This window comes from Emydura macquarii, unplaced genomic scaffold (genome assembly GCF_026122565.2).
Source record: "Emydura macquarii macquarii isolate MOO-44397 ecotype Brisbane River unplaced genomic scaffold, CSIRO-AGI_Emac_v2 contig_1876, whole genome shotgun sequence".
NCBI lineage: Eukaryota > Metazoa > Chordata > Testudines > Chelidae > Emydura > Emydura macquarii.
The window spans coordinates 10,167,457-10,188,559 of record NW_027132013.1 but is presented as its reverse complement, the minus strand read 5'-3'; the positions used below and the strand labels follow the sequence as shown (position 1 = coordinate 10,188,559).

At 41.5% G+C, this 21,103-nt stretch overlaps 1 protein-coding gene across 5 annotated transcripts in view; it reads right to left on the bottom strand.

Annotated features, from left to right (window-relative positions):
* Positions 1-21,103, bottom strand: part of ALKBH3 (alkB homolog 3, alpha-ketoglutarate dependent dioxygenase) — a 40,410-nt gene that overhangs the window by 8,158 nt on the left and 11,149 nt on the right. For 4 of the 5 annotated variants that reach the window (XM_067557589.1, XM_067557587.1, XM_067557588.1 and 1 more), the window contains exons 6-8: positions 15,817-15,920; positions 13,588-13,676; positions 10,231-10,440 (exon numbers count right to left, since the gene is read on the bottom strand). In XM_067557589.1, coding sequence (XP_067413690.1) covers positions 10,231-10,440; positions 13,588-13,676; positions 15,817-15,920 — 403 coding nt within the window. The remainder of the gene's footprint in view (positions 1-10,230; positions 10,441-13,587; positions 13,677-15,816; positions 15,921-21,103) is intronic. The other variant, XM_067557591.1, reaches the window with a different exon arrangement.

Here is a 21,103-nt window from a genome sequence, read left to right as displayed (position 1 = left end):
GGGGAGGTTTATTTGTTTTTAAACAGATGTTATAAAAAGTCCATGACTGCTGACTAACAGCAAATAAATACCATTATAACAGCTTGGTTTCATTTCACAGGATTACATCACCTCATTTTATGTCTGGACAAGAAATAACTCTTCATATTTGCCTCCTGATCTTCTTGATTAAAATGGATTGGAAGATGTGATCTGATAAGATAACCTATCTGTTGGAACTGTTGTCAGAAAAGTAATTATGTAAAAATAGCACCTCTTACCACATTACGTTGTTCATTTTTGAGCCAAAATTATTGACTTTACTCACCAAAAAAAAAGAAGGCTTGCATTCCTATTAGCCCTGCAGAACCAATTCAGTTACGAGCACTCTAGCTGGACTTTATTCTGCCTCCTGCACCATCACCAAAATTATCTGCAAAGTCCTCATTGTAGAACTTTTATCTTTGGAGCTCACGTTAGAGAAGGAACAACCTACGTGGGTTTTCAGAACCATCTATGGTGCTGGCACGTGAAAATAAAAGAATCACTTCTAAGTATTTAAAACATCACATTTATTCACTTTAAAAATCAATGTGGAGATACACATGGTCATTTTTATATGGTCAGCTTGGTCAACTCTATATATTGGTAGAAAAGGAGCAGCCCTTGAAACACGGGCCTGAAAAAGGAACCGGCCTGTATTTTGGTGCACTAAGATTAGCTGCTCATAATAGTTTTCACCTGTAACCTCAATAAAAGCCTGCGTTTATACTGCCCCAGCCAAACAGGTAAAATATTTTCCAAGTCCTTCTTTAACTATGTATAGTTTATAATTAGGAAGTCTGCTGATTTAGATAGTAGGAAACAGTGAATCATAGAAGTGTAGGAATGGAAGGAGAAGTCCTCCAGTCTGGTCCCCTGCACTCAAGGGAGGACTAAGTATTATCTAGACCATCCCTGATAGGTGTTTGTCTAACCTGCTATTAAAAATCTCCTATGATGGAGATTCCACAGCCTCACTAGGCAATTTATTCCAGTGCTTAACTACCCTGACAGTTTCTTGTCCTATCCTCAGAGGTTAAAGAGAACAATTTTTCTCTCTCTTCCTTGTAACAACATTTTATGTATTTGAAAACTGTTATGTCCCCCCTCAGTCTTCTCTTCTCCAGACTAAAAAAACCCCATTTTTCCAGTCTTCCCTCATAGGTCATGTTTTCTAGATCTTGAATCATTTTTGTTGCTCTTCTCTGGACTTTCTCCAATTTGTCCACATCTTTCCTGAATGTAAAATTTAAAAGCATGACCACATTCTTGGACCTTATATGACCTTTGACTTATTCCCAAAAACAATGCCACAGAGTCAATGAAGTTAGAGATAAGATTTAATAAAACTTCTCTATGCACACCTGGGGACAGTGTGGCATTGTTCCCTACCATAGATTCACCAATGCTATTTTACAGACACGTCACAGTCCCATTGTACCAATTGGTACAACTCAGCAAGGGACTGAACTCATGCGATGACACTAATGGGTTTCTAAAGCTCTGGTGGAGTACTCAACCTTACAGCAGAAATTCTCCCACGTATGGATTCTCCTGCCCCCATCATGCAGTTGCGCCACAATACAGCACTCCAGACTATAAAGTCACTCGCTTACCATTGTTCTTGACGTTTCACACAAGTTTGTCAGGACAGTGGCAGGAGATGGGCCTGGCATGAGATGGAGATGTTTTGTGTTGGAAGGCAAAGGAAGAATTTACAATGGGGGAAAAAAAAACACAAAAAGCGTAGGCAGCATGATGTGTGGGTAATAGGGCAGCCTTGCGGTCCAGAATCTCAACCTGCCACAACCATGTAGCTAGTATGGTTACATACTATGTCAGAACTACTAAGCTTGCTCAGTTATCCATATGCTTCTGGCCCTTCATATCATGTGCTTAGCTGTGTCAACGATCCATTCACCTTACATTCAAAACCAATGAGATTCTAGGAAGTGCCCAGAACATTTGGCAGAAGACAAGTGGTTATAGAAAAGAAAGGAAGAAAACAGGCTGCAGCATGGAGAATTAGATATGTGGTGCAAACAACTGGGCTCTGTACCTGCTCTGGGGCTGAGGGCTGGGCAAGGACAGAGGCAACATTTGTTTTGGAAAATAAGGTTTGGCTCTAACACAGTAACAGCTTGCCAAATTTCCCCTAACAGGGACAGTGCCAAATGCTTTCAGCACTCTGAAAACAGTTATTGTGTCTGCAAGCAACGGAGACTGGATTCAGAATTCAAGAGTGAGAATGCAGCCCTGGGATCAGCCATTTAACATGCCGTCTGAAAAGGAAACAACCCCCTTCTTGACTGCTCTCAGTGAGTGGAGAAGGGCTTTAGAATAATGAAACTTAGCTAGTCATTGGAAATGAGTCCAGAAATGTCTAGAAAATTGTGTCGAGTTTCTGAAATCTTCATTTCTGTTATTTATGTTGAGTGATTTGTGCTTATGCTAAGTATCTCTCCATCACATAAGACTCAGCCATGCCCATTACACAGCAGTCCTTGTCCCCTCAGAGAATTAAGTGATGTGCTACTTTGTTTTGCTTGTGCTCTACATGCTTTTTTACATTTGCTTGTTCCCAAACATCGTTTTTTCTGTCATTCCTGAACAGGGTACATAACTGGAAAAAAATCGGATACAAATATTTATTCAAATAAAACCATAGTTTGCAATGGATAGTGTTTTTTCATCTGAGGCTGTCCTGGCATTCGAGAGAGGTCAGAGCTACTATTTCTATTTTACAACTGACGAAAGTGAGACACAAAGTGATGCAGTGACTTGCCCGAGGTCCACGTCAGTTGCAGCGGCAGAAATAGAACCCAGGAGTCCTGACTCCCCATCCCCTCCTATAACTATAACCTTGGGCAAAAGGAGTACCTCAAACATCTCCAATCCCTCTATTTTTAACTCCACTCCGATCTCCTATTTGGCTCCACTGTCAATAGTTTTGGCTTCATCCTTGACCTTTGACTTTGCTTCTACACTCAAGTTGGTTATTTATCACCACCTCTGTAATACGGCCCAGGTACTCCATTGCCTCAACACCACCTCTGCTCAACTCCTCATTGTCTAACTATTGCAGTTCCCTTCTCTACAGCCTCATGCCAAAACTGCTGTTTGCCCTTCACACGTACAGTCACATCACTCCATCCTCACATAACCCACTGGTGTCCCATTCACCTCAGGGTACAGTTAAAACTACCTACATTGTTTTTCAATGTCTTCATGGTCGTCCTCCAGCTGACCTCACAGACTGCCTATCTAGTTATGTCTAGTATGACCATCACCAAGCCATCACCGAGTATCATGCCTCGAGGAGGGCTTCCCTCCTTTCCCCAGCTGCCTCACCTTCCTCCTCGGTCCTCTCTCACTGTCTTGCCAACAGTGGTTCAAGAAGCCTTCTCCGCAGCTCCTGGCATCTGGAACATCATTTCCTGCATCTCTTCTCCATATTGACTATCCCCTTTGAAATCCCATCTGAAAAAAAATCTATTTTCCCTCTGTCAATGACACTGAAGTTCTCTCTTACTCTACTCTTGACAGTTTCTCCACTATTTCTCTGCTATCACACCAATCTGTGGTAGTCAGGACACCAGGGGTTAATTCCTCTGTTCTTTCCAAAGAAAACTATAAAGTCTTTAACTTCAGTCAGGACACCACTCACAGATAGGCGGGAAGGACCTTGCTTTAATGTCTCACTCAAAGGCTGTTTGTTATAAAAACAAGGTTTTTGGTATCAACATTTTCAGAACATCACGAACATTCTGCTATTATCTAACATACGCACACACCACGCACATCCCAGCCATCAGTTTCCTTGGTTACAGACTGAGAAATAGCAGCCTGCCAACTGGCTTTTGTAGTTCCCTTCACAGCTCACACTGCAGTTAGCAGGGTAACTGCACCAGAATAATCTTTATAGCACAGTGAAGGCTCGCTCTGCAGCAAGGCAGGTCCAACAGGGCAGGGGAACCTGGTAAGAGCTTCAGTGAAACACCCTTTAGGAAGTCCTTTAACCCTTTTCTTTAAGGTCAATGATCAATTTCAGAGAGGGCTTGATGGGATGAGTTTGGAGATTCTCAACTCAGTCCCCAGTCAATAAGACAAGTTATAGTGACAATCATAGCAACAACAAGAAGCAGCATGTGTCAGAAAGACCTATCCAAACAAGACTGAGGAATCATTTATCCCAGAGAGATACACCCAAGCAATACAAAACACGGGACTGAAGAGGTGATGTGTTTGGTATGGGGAGGGAGCTAAACACATTAATTCATGCAGGCGGATGTTCTGGCTTAATCACAGGGTGGGCACTGATTCCAAAACCAAGCACTCACTTGATGCTTCTGTGCATGGAGAAACTGCAACAGAAGAAAAAGGGCAGTGGCAAGGGAGGTTTCTTCAAGTTATAGGACCTACAACTAGAAGACAAAAGTGGCTAGTTCACTTCATAATGGTCTTTGTATTGCCAAATAGGAAACAGGCACTTCAAGGCAGAGAGAAAACATTACACACAAAGCCACAAAACTGTCCCATTTCTAAACCAACAGAAGAGGCAACACTGAGAAGAGAGAATGTTTAAAAGGACTCGGGGCTAAAACAAAATGGTCTCCAGCATAATGCTAATTTCCATGCCATGTGCTCATAACAACCTCGATGGGGAATTTGTGAAATGCATACTGTGTTTTTATGAGCACTGGGTAGTATCTGAATGAGACATTCTTTCCTCCCCACAGAGTGCACTCTTATATCAGCAGAAATTAAACAGGCTACCCACATCTCTCTAAGGCCTGGTTTATGCTAGAGACTTTTGTTGACCAAAGTCAGCTTTCTGCGTCAAAACAGAGGTGGTGTTCACACTGCAATCACCCCCGCTCCCCGCCGCTGACCCAACTCACCTGATTTTGTGATAAAATAAAACCACCTGGATGAGGTGTAGAGCTTTTTGTGCCAAAAATTTTAGTGACAAAGTGTCAATCTAAACATTTCATTTGGTTATGTTGCGGTAAATGGCCTCCAGGAAGCGTCCCATAATGCCCATCCTAACTGCTCTGGCCATCAGTTTGAACTCTGCTGACCTGCAGCCCCTCCATCTTTAAAAGTCCCAGGAATTTTTGAAATTCCACTTCCTGCTTGGTCATTGTGGAGAGGTCAGATCTCATCTTCCCAGCTGACCATGGCGGGTCCATCCACTAAATGCTCTCCCTCTTGGAGCACATCAGAGCTTCTGGATCTGATTGGCATTTGGGGAGAGGAGGCTGTGCAGTCCTAGCTCTGTTCCAGCTGAAGGAACTATGATACCTATGGTCAAATTTCTTGTTTAATGGTAGAGAAAGACTATGAACAGGATATGCTGCAATGCCTTGCGAAAGTCAAGGAGCTATGGCAGGGGTACCAAAACGCTAAGAAGTCAAACCACCACTCTGGTGCGGAGCCAGAGACTTGCCACTTCTGTAAGGAGCTGAAAGCCATCCTCAGCGATGACCCCACCTCCACAGCCAAGAGACCAATGGATACCTCTGCGGGCCCATGGGCAGCGGACACTGAACTCAACCCCGACAAAGAAGTTGTGGATGAGAAGGTCAAGTTGGAGGACGATGTGGAGCAGGGGACTGGGTCATTTGCTGACATGGGGAGCCAGGACCTATTCTCGACCCTGACGGCTTCGAGCCAATCCCAGCCCTACAGCTCTGGCATGCAGGATGCAGGAGAGGGGAGCTTGGGTAAGTGATTTTTTTGAGCTGATGATGCTCGGTTATATGAGGTACAACTATCCTTAGCTTTGTTGCATGATACAGTTGGTGTGCCTTGGTCCCTCCAATTCTCTGCCTATGGCACAAGCAACTAGACTGTTTTGTGGCCTATTATACTTTGATTAATTTCAGTTGATGGGTTTAGTGCGTGGCTGCTGAGTAGTGTTGGTGGCCTGTGAGATACAGGCGATCAGACTAGATGAGCTGCTGGTCCCTTCTGGTCTTAAACTCTATGACTCTAGGAACGTAACCATGTGACAGTTCTTTAGTGGCCTATATGAAATGAGCCAAATGGTCCCAGTTTCTAGCTGACAAATGTCAACTTCACAAAAAAACAACTTGTCAGACCATTTATATCCTTGACAGCTGACTCGGAAGAGAGGCAAAGACAGAATTCATCAGGGGCTAAGCCATTCACTCCTGATGACTTAAGCCACACTGGCAGAGCAGCATGAGAGACACTTGCACTGCTACTAACTATGCTGTATCTGTTAAGTGGATGAAAACTTGGGCCATCAATCTAGCACTATTTTACCACCTCAGTAGCTTACACTGTTTTGCGATCCTCTTGTTTTGTGTGTGAGAGAGAGAGAGAGAGAGAGAGAGAGAGAGAGAGAGAGAGAGCGCGCTGCTTTTATTTTTTCCTATATCACTTAATCAGACGCAAGTCTCTACCTTAACATGCTCTGTATCATATTGCAGTTATATGGCACCTTTCATCCCAAAGGATCTCAAAGCCATTTATACAAGGTACACACAAAGATTACTTCATCAAAAAGTGAAAAGAAGCCATCTCAGAAGTGAAATCCAGTAGCTGTTTCACTAAGCACAGAAACATTATATGAGTTAAAGCATGAAGAGGAGACTAATCCTGTATCCATCTGAAAATGCAGGTGGAATTTCAGGTAAGCAGAACAATCATCTAAATTCCAATCTGACCAGGATATCAGGGTTAACATCTGTAATACCTTCCATCCTGATAGCTCTACTTTGGAGGCAGGATGAGGGTGCAAAATATAAAGAGGCATGCTGGCCTTTGATATCTCTGAACCAAAAAATAAATAACCAGAATCTCCTATTACCCCTTCAGTAGAAGCTCAGTTCAAAAATACAAGCACATACAGAACACCTATGTCTTTGATTTTTAAAGGGAAGTGATTTATTTATTTATCCACTCTTCAGAAGAGCTTCAGGATTGACTCTGGATAACCTGAATCTCTAATACTGGCAGATGATAAACTAGATAGCTTGAAAGTCTGTGATGACTATTAATCTGAATTCTCCACCCCCTTCCTAAACTATGTTCGCTGACCCATAACTTTTTTTTGTACAGAGCAGCCAACAGACCCCAAATGCCTAAAGTCAATTTTATATCTTTTCAAGAAAAAAAGGATAGCACATTGCATTAAAATATGACAATCACATATTTGATAGTACATTTTGAAGGGCTATAATTTCCATCAGAGGCTCCTGCAACTACTGCTTGACTGAGCTTCTAGTGTCAGAGGAAGCTCGAAGGGAAATTGCAGGCTAGTCAAAATACCATAGCTTTTAGAATTTGAAAAGAACATGTATCATGTGCTGTATAAAAAGTTAAACTTGAATACCATTTAGGCACAGGATACTGTTTACAGAAACTCATTCAACGGTGATCTTGGTCTGGAGATTACACTTTAGAACATTCTATTCAGTACTTCCTTTTCAGCCAACCCAAGAGCCTTCAAGAGACATCTCCATTAAATGCAAATTAGAACTAGAGAAAGAATTTTAAAAGGTTTAACCTGTCTAGGTTAGACAATATAAAACCACAAACACATGTAGTAAACATATAAAACAAACATTATACCTATATAATGAATAATTATAGTGCACCAACACCTTGACTCTGAAATGGTCTATTTCTCCCCTATTGTCTTGTCTATGTTATCATGCTGGATGAGGCTGTCATTTTAATGGAAGAGGGAAGACAACTGAGGTAGCATCTTTTATTGGACCAACTTCTGTTGGTGAAAGAGAAACTTTAAAGCTTCACAGAACTCTTCTTCAAGTCTGGAAAAGGTAACCAGAGTATCACAACCAAATACAAGGTGAGACAGATTGTTAGGCATAAGGGGTTAACACTTGTTGCAAAAAAACCCACTTAAAATGAAGTGGGCAATTAACACCTCTGCAGTCAGAGAAAAAGGTTAGTAGGTTATAAATTGTTGTAATGAGCCATAAAACCAGTGCCTCTGTTGCAACCATGATTTTCAGTGTCTAGAAGAATTAGGAATTTAAATTCCTATGCTCATCTTTTGAAGGTGTTGTGCAGGTGATTCCATTGAGGACAAGGACTGATAGGTCAGATATGGAGTAACTGCTTTGTGAAAAGTGTTCACCCACAGGTGCACAACCCGCACAATACCACCAGGGTGGATGAGAAGTCCTGGCAGCCTCCCACAACAAGCTTTCCTCTGCATGGGAAGAACATATTCTGACATAAGAACTACAGAGTAGGCCCGGCATTTTACATGGCTTTAGGCCATCCGTGGTCTCCTCCTTAACCCCAATGAACAAAAAGAAAGCTTTCCTGTTGCACTTCTTGCTTGGGAAAGAAAAAAAAAAAAAACCCCAAAAACCCAATCTTCCTAACATGGCTTGATTTTACATCTCTAGCAGAGGTTGACTCTTACACATTCAAGCTGTTTTTCCAGTTATCTGAATGCAAATTAAAGCAAGCCAAAATTTTCTTTTTACAGCTGGAAAAATGTTTTTGTTTCATACACAAAAAAGCTGAACTGATTTTCCCTGAAACTTTCCAAGAGTACTTACTGACCTTTAAGCTGAGATCAAGTATTGAAAACTATTCCTAAAAGAAACTAAGGAGTTATAGTGAAGACTCCTTTGCAATCTTAACTGTAGCGTTCACTTATGCAAATACTGTAATAGAGACAGAAGAATGCTTTTCTATTACAATGTTTATATTCCAGCTCCAACTTTTCTGAGAACATAGACAAACTCTATGCCACTCAAAGTCCCTGGCTCCAATAGATCACCACCCTGACAGAAAAGCTCCACAGCAGATCTCATGCAGACATGTTGACAAGGAGCAGAAAGAGCAGTGGGTGTTAAGAAGATGCTGTGATCTGCTTCTAAGCTGTAAACAGTTCCAGTATTTTTCTAGCAACTGATGTTGCCAGGAATGTCACACTTGCAAAGCAAATAAATACTCTTCATTTACAAACTAAGATTTAGCTGGTCAGGAGCCTTCAGATAGGGAGAATGAGGGGGCCTGCAGGATCTTTCTATTAGGAAATCATACTTTGCTCCAAACTGAGCTGTATAAGAAACTGTCCTATCAAGTTACAGAAGGCAGCCAAACTCGTATGGAGTGTACGGGATTCTCCTCCTTTTCCCACAGTGAACACACTTCCAGAAGCTGGAAAGCAGAGAATGAATAGAAGGCTTGCCCAGGGGCTACGTACATTTAGGATGCTGCTTTCAAGAATTAAGGGAAAACTGCAGAGTTTACACTGAATTTAAGTGAACTTCACTAAACCCTGACCCTTTAAAAGAAATATCGCTGCTTCTACGAATCAATCCAGCCACCAACTAAAGCTTCCTAAAGCTTTCTTATTGACTCTCCCTGTCATCAGAGCATCAAGGGCACTTATATACTACTATGGCCATTGATGTAGAGTACTGGTGTGTGTAACCTCACCTGTTTTGGAGCAGAGAAATAATGAACTCAGGAAAAGATACAGTGGGGAAAATTAACATGACATGCGACTCAAGTAATTTACTTCCCCTCCCAGACTCTGCTTAATTTGAGAAGTATGATGAGGCAGTTTGGCATAATAAAGAAATTAAAAACCTCATCCTCCTTCTCTCCCCCAGTTCATTATCCCTCACTGCTAACTCATACATCAGAGCCAGTGTAAGACGTGTAAGAGATCTTTTATGTACTGGGCCTCTACTAAAGCTGTTTTTTGCCCCAAAATACCTTATAGTTAGGCATCACTTAACTGGTGACAAAAATAGTAGTTCAATAAGTCTGTAGTGTATTTATTTACCCTATGAGAGCCCCCTTCTAATTTTGTGTGCCCACTCCTTGCAGGGGCTTGCCCCTGACATTGCTCAATCTAACTGGGAGGGTCTTCACCCTAGTTGCAGGAATCCTCAAAATGTAATTTCACTGTAGAGTAATGTGTCCATGCATTATTAGACAGCTGTTACATTCCAATTCAGAAGCAGCTGCATTTCATAGATGGATGAAATGATTCCTGTATTTACTGTATGCAGCCTATGCTGTGTTTTGGTGTCGTTTTGGGTAGAACATACCATATTGCTCCAAAATGCAAGATCCCCAAAAGGACATTGTACCTGCTTTCCAATGTATTATTAGTGATGGGAATTTCACACTGCTATCTAGATTCTGAAGACAAGAATGAGGAGGAAAGTAGAACACACTCACAGGTGGAGGTTTCTTCCTCATCTCAAAGATTCGGGTGGCACCGAAGCTGAGTGAGGCAATGATGGGGTTTCTCCCCAGTGATGGCTCATCATCACTGTGCCAGTCGACACTGTCCTTCTCATTTCGGTACAGATTGCAGAGCAGAGAGTTGAAGGTGTGACCAGTGACCTTTTCGATGTGCTCCTTCAGCATGGTCAGCAGAGGGTGCCACTGCAATCAGCACAACAAAGTGGTCACAGGGAGAACACAACCCAACCCAATCCAACCCAACCCAGGAGTTGGGGCAGACAGACTGGAGAAAGTGCCAGTACAGAAGGGGAAAAGTTTCATGGCATGAGAGAGGAGAAGCAAAGGCAAACTCACTGGAATTGGAAGAGGAACAAGGCCTACAATATTTTTACACAATAAATACGAAGCCAAGAGACACCATGACTCTCCTGAATTTTTAGAACATGCTTCCAGTGCAGCAGAAGTGCAGCCCTTCTGCTCTGTGTGGCCACGTTAGCACTGAGCCCCGGCTATTTCATCCCCAAGGCCATGCCGCCTCTCATCATGGGCAGCATGGCCTCTCGTAGCAGCGTGTCTGTTCCAACCCTCCTGGTTAACAGGGAGAACAAAATTCATTGAAGGGGCCCATTAATAAACACTATGGCTGCTAACTGAGATGATAGCTACAGAACGCTGAACTGCAATATATCCCAGCAAATGCAACGCACATGAAGACTGGAAGTGTTTACCGGACGTAAATGGTGACTGCCACTATGTGTCCCTGCATCCCCTGCTCTAACAATACTGCTTAATGAGTCCAACTTACTTTGTGTTTTGATTTTAATGGTCTAATAGTTTATTTATGCTATAAAGTGATTCAAGAAATAAGTGGCTCTCAGTCACCACGAACTGCATCATTGCATTGTTAACATATTTCTGTGCTGAGTCTATAGCAATTATACAGATTCTACTGTAATTCCTTCCAATGCATCATGGGTATTTAATAATGATATTGCACATTTATAGCATGCCTTTCATTTGAGGATCTTTAAACCACTAAGTGCTTTAAACCACTAACTAAGCTTCTCACCCCAGTGTCAGATATACAAGAATCATTACCCGCATAATATAAAAGGAAACAGTGAGGCACATAGGGTTAAGGGATTTACTCAGATTGCACAGCTAGTCAGTGGCAGAGGATGGAACAGAACCCAGGAGTCTCCTCTAATTACAAGACTACACTGCCTCTCTCCTGTTTACTAGGGGTCTGTTTATCTACCTGGCCATGCCATTGGAACCTAATCACAGCTTTCTTATCTATCCCAGGTATTTCTACTTCAGTCACCACCTCAATACCTAGGTGCCATGTGAATAATTATCTTTGAAAATAGCTTGTAGTTCAGGGAGATTATTGCATTAAAGTGTCACTTTTAACAAGTGGGCTGTCTGAAGGGAAAACCATTGGATCTCCAGGACTGCAGCTTGTGAGGAATAGGAAATGAACTGATAGGAGAGGGCTCAGTAAGAATTACTAACACACTTTCTAGTAAGTGCCTGATCATTACTGACTTTCTTTAATTCCCACTCTGACAATATTCCCCCCCGACAACCTCATCAGGTAGAAATTTGGAGGTGAATATGTGATTCAACAGGAACTCCACTGTAAATGAGCAATAATTAAAGTCTTCTTGTTATGAGACCAAATATTTCACTGCTTACAAGGAAACATTTTTCTAATACCATGATTCACACAACCATAAACACTTATTGCACTTAGGAGGGTTTCAAGTTCCTTTTATTCCCACAAATCTTTTTTTTTTTTTTTTTTTTTTTTAAAAGAAAGAGGAGGGGTGATGCTACTGCTACAATTCAAACATTTAGGGCCTAATACTTGGCTACACTCTAAACCTCTATTCCTTTACCCTGATCCTGAGGCTGCTTTAAGTTACACTGGTAGTAAGCATACTGTTCTGCCAATCAGGGATTGCCAGAGCTATGCAGACTTTATGCCACCTGGGAAATCCCCAGCTGCAAAGGAGCCAAAAACGGGGAGGGGAGAGAGTGTCAGACTGACCGTCCTGAAGACTGAGGGTCTTTGTCTTTCCACAGAGGTAGTACATCACAGGCCGTGGTAGGCAAGTTTTCCTCATACTGACCGCCCCCCAACCTTGCTTCATCTCTAACCTAAAGAGACAGTCTGTAAAGATGAGAGGCTAGCTCACTCTGTGGGACCAATTCAATCCTGGGCCTCTTTGATGAGAAGGACAAAACAGGGACCAGTGAATGCCAATTGTGAACTCCACATGTGCACTTGTAATAGCTTTCACTGCTTAGCTGTTCTCAGCTGGATTTGAACAGCCAATATGCAGGTGAAAGGCTCCATATGGGATTGCCAAACTTCAAAACCAACCAAGCTCTACCACCTCTTTCTACAAAAAAGATTTAAATAAAATACTACGTAACTGAATACATCCCAACCCATGGGCTGGCTGTATTTTTCCACCATAATTACACAAAGCCTTTACTAGAGCATTACTGTGGCTTTAAGAAGGGAGAGTCTTGGAGTGTTTACTCAAGCAATGTGTACAAAATCTCATTTCCCCTCAAATTCTGGTTTGCTCGGACATACCTTTCCTTGGCAGCAGTGAAAATATCTGGGACTCGTCAAACACTCTCTCATGTTACTCAGTTCTCACAAGTTATTCTTAATTTATGGCTTAGGACATGGCAGTCTACTGCCATGGAAATTCCAAACAAAACAACGTCCAGAAACAATCCAAATGGACAACAGGTTGGCAGAGTGACTGAGCATGAACAAAAAGTCAACAAGTCACGTAGCAAGGTTTCTGACCCTTCTAAAATAGCAAAATGGCATGGGAAATTATACGGTATAGTCTGATCTTGCTAAACAGACAGGTCACGTGTGCTAATCTCATTACACTCACACATGCAGCAAAAATATGCCTGAATGCTGCCTTAAAAAGAATTAAGAAGTGTTTATTTTTTAAAGTTTCTTAAAGGGAGTTTATTTATTATCATCAATAATATTGCATTATCTCTGAGGCATACAGAGAGATTCAGAGACTTGCCCAAGGTCAGATTGTGACCCAAAAGCAAAACTTGAAATAGAACTAGGGAGTAGTGATTGCCAGTTCTCTACCACCAGAAAAGACTCCTCAACATGCACAAAAATAAGTCTGAATAAATCCACAAGTAATGAAATCCCATAAAGCAAGCATGTGCACCATTGACCTCCTTTGGTGATCACCAGTCAGATTCACATCACAGTGGAAATGTGTGTCATTTGGACTTTTAAAAAGTTATTACTGTAATCTACAAAGAAACAAGCCATCATAAATTAATACGTACATTAGGATTTGGCTGCATCGTTAACCTGGAGTAAGTGTAAGGAAGTTCCCCATACCAGGAAGTAAGTCTGGGCTCCTTGTAAGATAGATCTAAAGAAGAAGAATAGGAAAACTTTACAAAGTAGGTATTAACTGGCTAGGAAGTGAAGAGGTGAAAGCACAAGCCTGTCAAAAAACTTATAACTCTCTCATCCAAAATTAAAAAGCCCTCAACCCTACACAAAGAGTCTAAATGGTTCTCAATGAAGCAAGGAGATTCAGAAATAGGCCTGAAATTTAGATGCGTCTGTGTGCAGTCCAGGCCTTGCAGAGGTCTCAGAACCATGCAAAATTTATCATCCTCTATGCTACAACAGCTAGGCACACTGGGATCTGTTATAGATAGTGAAACCAACCTAAGCTTAGCTGTAGCTCTGGGTTGCTTTGATTTTTGCTAGTTTAAACCCTGCTGCCCAAAACATTAGCATCAGTTTTAGGGTATGTCTACTGAAAAGGACAGAGCAACAGAAAGGTGGTGCATTAGTTGTGTGCAACTGGGCTGAACTAGTACTTTTTTGCCAGATATCCCTAGTATGCAGTTTGATAGTAAAATAGAGGTAAAAGCGTTTTCAGCATCTTCAGCTTGCGGCAGAATTAGCTTAGTGGCTACTTCAGGTTTGATATGTAACTGTTACCATTCTGCACTCCTTTTATTATGCCTCAATAAATGCAGAGTTTGAACAAGTTTGTTCATGGCTTGCTTGGCAGGACCAGGACCAGGGTTACCCAGGCCTATTCTATACCAGCTAGGTAACATAATATGTAAGGCTGTCAATTAATCACAATTAATGCAGGCAATTAACACAAAACAAATTAACTAGATTAAAAAATAGCTATGATTAATTGCACTGTAAAAAACAAACAAAAGAAATCGTATTTTTCAATTCACCTCATACAAGTCCATTCAGTCCTACTTCTTGTTTGGCCAATCAGTAAGACAAACACGTTTGTTTACATTTATGGGAGATAATGCTGCCCGCTTATTGTTTGCCATGTAATCTAAAAGTGAGAACAGGCATTCGCATGGTACTGTTCTTGCTGATGTTGCAAGGTGTTTACATCCCACATATGCTAAACATTTGAATGCCCCTTCATGCTTCGACTTGTAGGCTCCTAAGTTTTACCTTGTTTTAGTTTTGAGTGCAGTTGTGTTAAAAAAAATTCTACATTTGTAAGTTGCACTTTCATGATAAAGAGATTGCACTACAGTATGAGGTAAATTGAAAAATACTATTTCTTTTGTTCATATTATTTTTATTATAAATATTTGCACTGTAAAAAAGATAAAGTGAGCACTGTACTCTTTGTAGTCTGTATTATAATTGAAATCAACGTGTAGAAATATCCAAAAATATTTATAAAAAATTTAAATTGGTATTCTATTATGGTTTAACAGTGTGATTAAAACTGTGATTAATCATGACAAATTTTAAAAAAATTGTGTGATTAATTGTGATTTTTCAAAATAGTTTGACAGCCTTAATTATAACCTTATGCCCAGTGCTGAGTAACAGTGGCTAAGACATAGCACAGGTGCCTCCCAATGAACATAAGTGGAATAGCAGGTATTTCACATGCTTATTGCACACATAATTGTGTCTCAGACTGCAGAACACAGCCTTACTTAGACTGTCTAACAGAAATTGCAACCAACACTCTTTACAGAATTAAATAAAAGCAGAAAAAGAAAGTGTAAAAAGCAAAGACAAGGAAGAACAAAATTGTTTTCAGCTGACATTTTAAATGAGATGTGTGGAGAGAAAGAGAGAAAAGCTATTCCAGATAGCAAGGGCTGCAGAGAAGACTAGCAACATCAGTGGTGAGACTGTTTGAAGGGGGAGCAGAGCAGTTCTAGGAGAAAACAGGAAGAGATCTGGAGAGAGAGAAATGGGGGGAGGAAAGCAAGCTTCACAGTCACAAAGTGTTTTAAACACAGAGGGTAATTTTCACTTGGATCTGAAATTAATGGGGCATCACAGGGTTGTATGAGGACAGGATGATGTGGATATGGCTCTTTAGATATGTAAAAACTGAGCAGCAGCACCCTCCTCTATCTGAGAATCTGGAAAACAGACTTGGGAGGGAAGAAACAATGGAGTTCTAATAGTCAGGGTGACAGGAAATGAAAGCAAGAGTAAGGATTTTCACATAGGAGTTAAGACAATTACATTAAAAACTACTTCACATTTACCCTGTCTGAGGTGAGTTCTCTGCCTCCAGGGGATCTCTTGGAGGAGTTGTTCAAACATCCAGTCTGCTTGTTTTGAGTCAATGAAGCCAGGAATCAAATGAACTCTAGTGCAGAAAAATCACAGATTGAAGAGAGGAAGGAAGAATGTACACTGTGCATATACTGAGGTTTTATTAAATACTCCAAATTCAAGGGTTAATAGTTTAGATATCAGCAGATAATGTAGAACTGCATTTAAATGCAAATTATACCTCCTGCAGAAACAGGCCAAGATTTTCAATAGTGTCTAGTGATTTTGGGTGCCTCCATTTTCAGGTGATCAACAAGAAAGGACTTTAAAAAGCCAGATTTTTAGAAGGCGGGTGCTCAGCACCTTTTGAAAATTCACTCTCTCTAAGATATCTATGATTGGGCTCCCAGAAACTGAGGTAGCCAAAAATCACAAGCCACAATTTAAAAATTCTGGCCACTATATGCTCCCACAATGCAGCACATGAGATTTCATGAATATTCAAAGCCAAAGGGAAATCCAACTAAAAGTAAAGGAACCTCAAGAGGTTCTGGTTTATTAAGAATGACCAACTTATTGCAACTCTTGAGGTCTTAGATCAAACCTGAGATGTTACTGCACATCTAAGGAAAACTGCTTCTGTATTGCATTCTGTATTCTGAAAGCATGACTTTCAATTCCTAACAGAACTGGCATTTGTATCCCATTGTACATATAAGCAAGCAGAAGCCCCAAATTAATACAGAAGATATGAATTCTGAAGAGTAAAAGTAAAATCTTCCTAACAGTGTGTCACTTCCCCCTTCCTACTGCCAGTGATTTTTATCGTTTTGCATTTAGAAAATACAGATTCGTTCATGTTTTTAGATGGAGCCAAAATGGAAACCTTCAAGTGTATACAGTGACTCTTCATGTCCCACACATTTCTGTATGGATAGTCAGCACTGATACTTCCCAGAATTTTTCTAACTCTGAAGCAAATAGAACAGGGGAAACTAAAAACATTTTATTTAATTGAATACACAAGATTAGCAGGTTTTGTTTTAAAATGTATTGAAGCAGTAACATTTTTTACCTTCATCAGGCAAAATGATTAAACTAATGGGACTACTCATATGCTTAAAGTTAAGCATGTACTTAAGTGTTTTACTAAAGTAGCACCTTAGCTTCCACAAGACTGTTCCCTGCTCATATTTCCACTATTTTAAAACAAGTCAAATTTCATACCTAACATTTTTCAGCATCCCTTCTTTAACAATACAACACCACCACCATGACTTTGTCAGCAAAAAAAATAGGGGTGAAGTTAAGTGCTTCACCCACTTCAAAGCAACCCTCAGTCTGCAGGCAACTGTCTGGCTTTCCTATAAGGTCATAGGATAGCACAGCTTTGACCACGGAAGAGAATATAAATTAATAAAAAGTAGAAGTAGACAGATAATCTTAATATAAGTAAAGAAGAGAGCACAGCTGTCTCTGCTCCACCTCTGGCAGGTTAGCTCCTAGATACCATTCAGAGATCAGTTTAGAGGCATAGAGTATACCCTCTTGATGCACCTAAATCTCTGTCTAATCAGAAAAGACTAGAATCCTAACAAGAAGTGGACAGGCAGGTGCCGGGGTCCTCCCAGGATGCTTCAGAAGCTATATATCAAGAATGAGGAGGATCTACAGTCAGTGTCTGCAGTTACAACCCACATTTTCAGTGATGGAACAACAAAATGGGTAGAATTGTGACCCTCATTTCTTTCAGTGCTTTTGTTGTAAAACTCCTGAAAAGCATAAACCAAAAGAATTGCATCCACACACAAGCACATCTATGATGAATTCTGTTAGCCACAGACAAATGAGAATGGTTAGCTAGCCAAAGAGGTTGGTAGGGATTTGTTGAATTTTTCCATGTAGAGGATCTAGAAGGTAGCACCAGGAATGTTCTGATGGTTTTTGCAGCCACTACTGTACTGGCAGCAAGCTTGACCAATATGATACGAGCTATGGAACGGTAAAAATGACTAAATGCCAGGTGGACTAGTTGTTCCATGAGTCTGGAAGTAGGCATCTGCACATGTCCTGCTGTGAAGAAGTGCAGCTTTATAAGTACACTAACTGAACATACAAAATAACATCTGGAAATCCCACTGAGTGATTCCCCCCGCCCTAAAAAGGATAGTGTGATCCAGTCTGGTTGAGGGTATCAAACTGGCTAGATTTATATATATTGCATTTATTATATTATTTAACATCAGTATGTCAAAATCATAATAATTAATGTGAGATATGCCATGTCAGGTACTGTTAGAAAGGCTATAATGTGCTAAGTAAGATGATAATGTTTATGTCCATGTGTTGTGTGTGTAATGAAAGTTATGGATATGTTTAATATATCTGTATTTCAAATTGTGCTGTGTCTGGGCAACACCCCAGACAGGATGGCTGCAAAACAATAGCCTGCTTAATGGCCCATTAAGACATTCCCAGGTGCAAGAGGCCCAGGGGAGAAGCCAGGGATATACCTGATAAGTCACCAGGACTTGCCCATGTGACTCTGGACTCATTTTATTCCTGTAAAATTCCACAAGCAGCATGGCCTAGGCCAAAGGACATAAAAGGCAGCTGCACAATATCCATTTTGTCTTTAGTCTGTCTTTGTCTTCAGTCTTCACCTAACTCTGGATCAACTCATCTACAACTGAACTGAACTGAACCTGTGAAACAAAGGACTGAGACCCATCCAGGTACTGGATGTATACCAGAGGGACTATACAAGCCTGCAAACTCCACAAATCTTCTAGAAACCTGATATTTGGACTTTCAAATCATTTGTATGTATCTGATTGATTTCATCCTTGAACACTTCTCTTATAGTTTGTTTCTTTCCTTTTATAATAAACCTTTAGTTTTAGTTACTAAAGGATTGGCTGGTAGGTGGTATTTTGGGTAAGATCCAAACTTATACTGATCTGGTACTGTGGCTGACCCTTTGAGGTCAGGAGAAACCTTTTTGGTAAAGAGCATAAAGTTTAAATAACTGGTCTCTTTACTGGACCTAGTGTCTGATTGGGAGCCAGAGACTGAAATGCAGTAAAGGGGGCTGTGTATATTTGTATTTTGGCTTCTTGATAACCAGTGTGGGAATCAGAAGCACTGTTTGTGGCTGGTTGGGAAGTCTGACTTCAGTGTCACCCACCAGTGCTGGGAGAATCTGCTCTCCTTTTACAGCCTGCCCTGACCATGGCATTTTCAGGTGGCTACCCTAGGCACGGACGAGTCACAGAGGGTACCAACAGAAAGATTATTTTTGCTAACGGGAACAGAAAATGAAGAAAGTAGTACTCAGCTTCCTTGAAGAGAACTATGAAAGGATGCTAGGACAACTACTTCCACATGAAGTTTTATCACTAAGAGGGAACGGAACCTGTTCAGCAAGTCAACAAAAGCACCAGCAATTCTTGTTCTGGACGTCCTAGACGCTTTTATTAGGTTTGGCATGATGGCTGTATACGGAATGAGTTTCATTTTCTTAGCATGGAGTTATGATCATAGGTCACTGAAGGGTCTTATGCACCCATTGTGTCTCCTAAATTTGTGACTTCTGCTTTGGATTAGAAGCACTAAAATGTATATTCTGTAAATAAGCACATACTACTACCAGATATACCAGTTACAAGTGGAACTGCTTCTGAAATATACCTACATTCCATCAGCAATAAAAGGGGTACAGTCATCCTGAAGGGTGAGAAGCCTGAACCATTGCCGTAGCTAGTCAATTACTGTCAGCCTGTTAAGAATCTAGAGCCTGTTGCATAATGGCTCTTAGACCATTAATATGCACCCGTTGTTACTTGCTGTGACTCTTAGGAACACATGCAGTTACAGAGATAAGGAGTACAGTTGTAAGTATGTAAACATTTACAGGGGGTAAGGAGGCTGTACAGAGAACTTTGTAAATGTCTATAAAACTGTATAATACGTACATATTTACAGAGATTCTCTCTTTGAAAAGATGGTTTGAGTAATTCCAGAATCACTTAATTGAAATATTATGCTTCAGCCCTAGTATCCAATATGTTCTCTTTAGCTGATACAGAGAACAACAGGGTTACTTACCAGTAACTGTTGTTCTTCGAGATGTGTTGCTCATATCCATTCCAGTATAGGTGTGTGCGCGCCCCGTGCACAGATCCCCGGAACTTTTTTCCCTTAGCTAGCCCCATAGGGTCAGCTCCGGCGCCCCCTGGAGTACCGCGCTCATGCCGTGATACATAGGGCGCTGCTGACCCTGCAGCCCCTCAGTTCCTTCTTTCCGCCTGTGACGGTTTGCACTCAAACGCAAGTAGCATCCCTTAGGGTTAGTGGCTGGGGCATCTCCTGCTGGACCCCCTGCTTTCCCAGTAGCAGGGGGGAGTCCATGTGCGCGGCCTCGCGCTGCTTCTTTTTCTTCGGTGCCGATGCACCCAGTGCCGGCGCCGGTGCTGATGATGCCGGTGCCGTTGATGCCGGTGGAGTGTTCCGCACCGATGAAACACTCGGTGCCGCCGGGGAGCGCGACGGTTCGGAGTCCGGTCGAAGCGCGGACTCCATGAGGATCGCCTTTAACCGGGCGTCCCTCTCCTTTTGGGTCCTCGGTTTAAAGGACCTGCAAATTTTACATTTTTCTTTCCTGTGTTGCTCCCCAAGGCATCGGAGGCAACGATCATGAGGGTCGCTCACAGGAAAGGCTTTTGCACATTGAGTGCAGGCTTTAAAGCCTGTGGAGCCAGGCATGGCTCCGCTCTAGCTCCTAAGGGCCCTAACTACCTTTAACTAACTGTTAACTATTCTATTCAAAAACAAAAAACTCTAACAATGAAGGCTAACCCTAAGGGATGCTACTTGCATTTGAGTGCAAGAGGCAGACGTTCCGTGTGACCGTCACAGGCAGAAAGAAGGAACTGAGGGGCTGCAGGGTCAGCAGCGCCCTATGTATCACTGCATGAGCGCGGTACTCCAGGGGGCGCTGGAGCTGACTGTACGGGGCTAGCTAAGGGAAAAAAGTTCCGGGGATTTGTGCACGGGGTGCGCACACACTATACTGGAGTGGATATGAGCAATAACTCGAAGATAGAACAATCTGGTTTTGAGACTTTGTTAACCTACTGGATGTTAATTCCCTGTATTGTACATTGTACAAGCAGCAACACAGGGCATTTACACATGATAGAAACAGAGAGGTCATACCTCTCCCAGGCATCTTCCTTTAGATTAGCAATAAAGACAGCAGTCTGGGCTGTTTCCTGG